The sequence below is a fragment of the Pectinophora gossypiella genome, chromosome 4 (genome assembly GCF_024362695.1).
Source record: "Pectinophora gossypiella chromosome 4, ilPecGoss1.1, whole genome shotgun sequence".
Lineage (NCBI taxonomy): Eukaryota > Metazoa > Arthropoda > Insecta > Lepidoptera > Gelechiidae > Pectinophora > Pectinophora gossypiella.
In genome coordinates, this window is record NC_065407.1 from 3,015,582 (window position 1) to 3,022,272 (window position 6,691).

Genomic DNA, 6,691 nt, shown 5'->3' on the forward strand with positions numbered 1-6,691 from the left:
GGCGCACCTTCCTCGCACAGCTACCTAGCGTAGTATTGGTGGAAATGGTCACATATTTTCGTAGCGTGGATTTCACATCTTCGCAGCATAGCTCCATAGCACATCTCTTATGGAAAAGCACCTTACCGCTAGGGAGATAAAAAGATGTTGATCAAGCGGTTTTTTTGTATTTAGAATAATTAAGTTGGTAGATTTCAGTTTAATTCCTCGTACGTTCATGTTTTCAGCTTCGAAGTACAGTGCTATGGTTTAAAAAATACAACGAAATAGTGAAAACCTTTTTAATGTCATTTCACTTGGGGCATTACCAACACAAGGGAGACTATTACAAAGAGGTTTGTAGTGTTGTTATTTTTAACATTTAAGTGTAGCTAACATTTAAGCTCGGTGAAGTGTGGGTACTTAGTTCATAGTAGGATGTACCTCTGAATAGACCAATTAGGATAATATTATAATTGTGAGCTTATGTTATATTATGTTGAATTTTTAGTGTACTTACTTATAATTGAAAGCATGTATTAGGGCGCCCGCCTACGTAATACTTTCTGTAGGACAGATAATCGGGCCGATTTTTCCTCCGATTCTTATGCCCGATTTCGTGACCGACTCATTTCCGAACGTTCCATTTTACCGATAATTGGATCGGTCGGGATGCACCGATTTTATTTCTGACCTTTTTTTTTTTTTTGACGTGACTTATTGTAGATTTGCCGCAGATGGCATTAACTACTTGGCCGGACAAATGGGGAGCGCTGAAGGCTCTCACCCGGTACAACGTTTAAGACAACAGGCCTGAGGGTGCCCAGTTGGGCGCGAACCTCGGCTCAGGGCGTCGTCTGAGAGGAAAAATATTTGAAAGAATTAATCGACCCTAGTGGGTCGATAGCGATAAGCGCTGAATGAGGGAAATCGTCGACCACGCCGGCGGGGTCGGTATCGGGGACCTGAAGTGTTTGGTGTCGCGAGCTGATTGGCTGCCTCTATGGCTAGAGTAATCGGGTCGTCGGGATCGTATATTACGTCCTTCGGACGCCGATACTTTTCAGTACCATCCCTAAGCGGAATGTACTCGGAAGCCGCAACTACCAGGGGATTTGGGAGGTGCGGAGCAGAATCGAAAAAACGTTTGGAAGCTAATTTGAGCCATTGGGCAATGGTTGGCAGACCTAGGTCAATGTGCAGATTTTCATTGCGAAGGAACCACGGAGCTCCCGTGGCTTTCCGCATGAAACGATTTTGTATTACCTGTAGACGGTGAATTTGAGAGGGACTCGCGTGAGCGAAAACTACCCCTGCATAGGTCATGATCGGACGGATGCAAGTCGTGTAGATTTTCACCTTATTCCTAAGGGACAATTTACTTCGCTTGTTAAGGAGACAATGAAGACGGCCCATTACAAACGCGGCGCGATCGCGCACACGTTTGATATGGGCCTTGAAAGTAAGACGTCTATCTAAGACTACGCCGAGATATTTGACTTGCTTAGTTCTGACCGACTTTTTGTAGGACGTGGGCGTTGCACTATTGCGAATAGTACATTATTTTTTCTCCTACAAAAAATCGGTCGCCGATTGTCTGACGTGGGCGGGCAGCCTTAAGTGTGTAGAATACTTGTAAATAAAATAGATATAACTATTTGTTATTGTTTTTAACTAATCTCTGTGTATGCCTGAAAAGGTGGTATTTGATGATACTCAATGAAATGTAACAGCTTTTTTTGTAATCTGTTTGTAACCTAAATACCATGCACAGAATAAATTTCAATTCATTTCATTTTTAGTTAAGGAAACGCTGCTACTGCCACTAATTTCTCATCATCAATTTAAGAGTCACGCTCTTGTCGGTGCAGCATTTTCCATGCTACTTTTTTTTGGGGAAAAATAGGGCAGTGGTTTCCCTCTTGCGGGGCGAAAGCGCCCCGCAGTAGGTACTCTGTCTGACGATAGTGGGATGGCGCCCAGAATAGTCTATTACAAAGCCATACTAGGACTCTTGTCCACTAATCATCACTAATTCACTAATCTGTCACTAATTTCTAAATCATTATTTAAAGCTTTTATATTCGCCAGATGCACCAGACTATCGGCAACATTTCTTACTACTACTCTTTGTTCTCGATGATCTTGGCAATGAGCGGCATGGTCCTATTCAACGCTTCACCAATAATTACAAATATCAAAAATGGAGCTTTCACCAGCCAAGGATCAGAAAATATGTTCGCGTACTCGATCCATTTCAGCTTTCCTGGATTCAACCCGATGGAATATTTCACTCCCACTACCATTTACAATTTCTACTTGAGCTACGTGTGCGCTGCGAACATATGCGCAATGGATTTGCTGCTATTTTTAATGGTTTTCCAAATCGTTGGCCATATTCTGATTTTACGTAATAATTTCGAAATATTACCGAAACCAAAGCGAATGGTGTTTGACACGGAAGAGAATGAAATTGTCCGTAAAAAGTTGATAGCTTGCATAGATCATCATAGGGAGATTTTCAAGTTTACTGAAGAACTGTCTACGTTCTTCGGACCTGTCCTTGGTTTCAATTACGCATATCATATGTGCGCGTGCTGTTTGCTGATGATGGAGTGTTCACAAGGAGTAAGTTCCTACCATTCTTTACATTACTTACCTATGTAAGACATGTTATGGAGAGCCGTGGTAGCCCAGTTGGTAGAACGCTTGCCTCACATTTTGAGGTCGCAGGTTCGAATCCAACACAGGCGAAAACCAATGATAATTCATATTTGAATCATAAATTATTATATCATGTGCTTAGCGGTAAAGGAAAACATCGAGAGTGAACCCACATTTCCGAGAAATGCATTTTCAGAGGTATGTAACCTAATCTGTACTGGGGTGGTTTTCCCTTCGCGGGTTGGAAGGTTAGACAGGCAGTCGGTTCTATAAAAAACCAGACCGGGTCAAAATCTTCAGGTTGGGTAAGCGGACTCTGTGGAAAAGGGGACAATGCTAGGGAGATGATGACTTATGCAAGACATGAATACCCCGAGAAAGTTTCGGCACCATTCCTTAAGTAGATACACTCACGCCTGTAATCCCAAATCACAAAAATCACTTTGTGATCCCTAGTTTGGTTAGGACATTACAGGCTGATCACCTGATTGTCCAAAAAGTAAAAAGATCCGTGCTTTGGATGGCACGTTAAGTCGTTGGTCCCGGTTATTACTTACTGATGTAAGTACGTAGTCGTTAAATGAGTCATGTCAGGGGCCTATGGCGGCTCGGTAATAACACTGACACTAGGGTTGATGCGGTTGGTAATTCACCTCACAATCCACACGATAGAAGAAGAGGAGACTGATGGTTTAATGATAAGCCTGGTATCCAGAATTGGTGAGAAGAAATCTGCCATTCTGCTGCATGATAGGACATTATTAAGCGTAAGGTACACAAATTAAAGTAGTTTGTTAATTTTTCAGGATGTTGATGCAATAATTCGCTTCGGACCCCTAACTATTATTGCGTTTGGACAACTTGTTCAGATGTCAGTTATATTTGAAATTGTTGATACTGTGGTATGTATATTGCCAATTTACCAATATAGAACTTAAAGGCTACAAAAAAGACACTGTATATAAATATACAGTTTGTAGTTTATTTAACAACTACTTAAACACACAAGATTACTTAACGGCCTGCGTGATTCAGTGGTTCGACAATCACGGGGGGCCCGGGTTCGATTCCCGGTGGGGACATATCACAAAAATCACTTTGTGATCCCTAATTTGGTTAGGACATTACAGGCTGATCACCTGATTGTCCAAAAAGTAAGATGATCCGTGCTTCGGAAGGCACGTTAAGCCGTTGGTCACGGTTACTACTTACTGATGTAAGTAAGTAGCTGTTACATGAGCCATGTCAGAGGCCTTTGGCGGCTTAATAGTAACCATGACAGGGTTGATGAGATTGGTACTCCACCTCACAACCCACACGATAGAAGATAGAAGAATTAAGGTAAACTTGAAACCTGTTGCATACACAACGAAACATTAGGTATGTTTGAAAAGTAGGTATGAATATAATGTTTTTTTTTACTGATAGAGTGATTAAATTAAATAACCCATCTGATTTTAGAGTGAAAAGCTGAAGGATTCAGTGTACGACGTTCCGTGGGAAAGCATGGATACAAGGAATTGTCGTCTCGTGATCATCCTACTGAACAGGGTTCAGAGCCCATTGCATGTCACTGCCATGGGAATCACTCCCGTGGGTGTCACTACCATGGCTGGGGTATCACTATTTTGTACATTCTTTGGACTATTTTGTGACAAACAGAAAACGTTATCTACCTTACTTACTTAGTAGCATTATTCTATTACTTTTATGTACCATACAACTTTTTTATTTCAGATTTTGAAGACAACGTTTTCGTATTACGCTTTTCTTCGCTCAGCAAGCGCCTAATTATTTATTTTTATTTTATAATTTGCGAAAGTTGCAACTTTCGCAAAGGCCGGTCATAGGATGGGTGACCACAAAAAAAAAAAAAGAAAAAAAAAATTTCATCTCGAACTCCTCCGTGCTTCGGAAGGCACGTTAAGCCGTTGGTCCCGGCTGCATTAGCAGTCGTTAATAACCACCAATCCGCACTATATCCCTATCCATCCATAGGGAAGGCCCGTGCCCCAGCAGTGGGGACGTTAATGGGCTGGTGATGATGATGATTTTATAATTTATTTAAATGAAAAACTTAAAAGGTAGACTTACAAATCATCCCCGCCAAACTTATGAAGTTTGATGGCGAGTAGCGCTCACATGCTTATTTCTTAATTTACCTACCGTATAGTATTAGTTATACTCGAATAATAACATAAGTAGTAGGAATTTTGTACGCATACTGATGTATATTATAGTTATTTGCACTTCTTCTTCAAAAGTGTTTAAAATTCTATGAATGATTTTAAATTAAACGTTGTACAATTCTGTATTTATTTGGTTCGAAAAACACATCAGTTATATAGATTTTAGAAGTCGCTTAATACAAAATGCCTCAATTGAATTCAATTACAGTTGAAGGAAAAACGGTTGATATCCACTAGAGCCAAATATGGGGTAAAAGAAAAATGCTTTAAGTAACCTCTCACTTATTAGTTAGACTAAAGCTAAATGAGTTAAATGACTTCTTAAAAGAAAGAAGACTAGAGGCAACGCTTAAGCTCCATAAAAGGTTGTATGACAGGGAAGGAAAATATCTTAAGTGACCATCCGCTACTAATTTCAATTCTATGAAATCCAAATATTAGTTAGATCAGAAATAAAGTCGGTCCTTAAGCCGTTTTTCCTGTGAGAGATTTTATTCGGGCAAGACATTAAGGAGATATTTGTACCTTACAATATTAGAAAAAATCACGCCGGATATAATGAGTAAAACGATTTCATTAAGAAACAGGATCTAGACTATAACCATAAAGATTGTTACACATGCTTAATTCGACTTTTTAAGCAAATGGTAAACCGCGTATGATGGCGGATGACAGATGACTGTCACCAACTGAATGCGGGCAATAAAAGAAACAAATAGCTTTTGAAAAAGGCTTAATATGCTTATACTCTGTGCTGAGTTTAATCTCATTTGATTTACTGAAAAATTTAAGACCACGTGGCTAGATGCAAGGTCCAAGCATTGGCCCCTACTAGGTGGTACGCGGTACTAGGAGAGACTTCAGTGAAGTACTGATTGCTCTCATATTAAGAGGCGGTCAGGGGTGGACTGATCAGCGACTTGTTTGATCAAAATTTCGGTTGCATTTGCGACTAAGACCTCTACGTCGAGCTGGCAATAAGATACCGTCCAAGTTGGATTGTGTAAAGTTAATCCGCGACAAACGAATAAGAGAACTCGATCATGCTTTTAGAGCCTCGGTTCTTGATACGTCGGACATCGCAGCAGACACATATGTCGGTGAGATAATATAGATGATTATAATAATAAATAGATGGTGTTCCTTTGCCGAGCATTTTCATAGCTGTGCTCTGCTCTACCGTAGTTATTGGTTGGTAAACTAGACCGCAAAACCAAGATTGGTGCGATGGTTCCAACGTGAAAATCAGCTCGTGGAGAACTACAGGCGTGCTTTTCTGTCACCATATGTCTCAAAGACAAATGCCGGGTGGAATAAGCTTGTGAAATTCACCTCTGTGCTGATTCCTATCAATCCAGTTTCGGTAGATTTTTAGCTGCTTCAAAACTGTTTTCGGCCACAAACTTTGAAGACAGTTTCAATCTACAACAAGGAAAAGACCCAACGCCTCACTAATCAAAAAGACTTTTTAGCAGCGCTTTGGGCAGATTTTAACGATGTTTTAAATACCACTGACTTGTTTGTTGTACATTGGAGTCTACCAAATACCAACCGCTTAAAATCTAGCGGCACCCCCGACCTTTAATAGAACTTCTTACCGCGCTTAGAAGGATGACGAATACCAACACATCAAAAATACTATCTGAACTGTATAATATGCCTACACATTAATAACTGTTTATACAAACTCATCCTGAAAATATGGGAGTCAGCTGCTGGAATGATTTTAGCCTTAACGTTATTCTATCCTGTGATGCAGAAATGGTACTCCCGGAAACCCAATGATGATTTTATCCGGACAGAAATATGGGGGTAAGGTTTTGTTATTAAACAGATTCAGGCAAAAAGTCTGTCAAAAT

At 40.3% G+C, this 6,691-nt stretch overlaps 1 protein-coding gene across 1 annotated transcript; it reads left to right on the top strand.

Moving 5' to 3' along the window:
- The first annotated feature begins 2,070 nt into the window (after window positions 1–2,070).
- On the top strand, window positions 2,071–4,434 carry LOC126366414 (uncharacterized). The gene is made up of 4 exons (XM_050009523.1): window positions 2,071–2,607; window positions 3,450–3,545; window positions 4,105–4,260; window positions 4,381–4,434. The coding sequence occupies exons 1-4, from the start codon at window positions 2,071–2,073 to the stop codon at window positions 4,432–4,434; spliced, it is 843 nt and encodes a 280-aa protein (XP_049865480.1).
- Window positions 4,435–6,691: the final 2,257 nt, after the last annotated feature.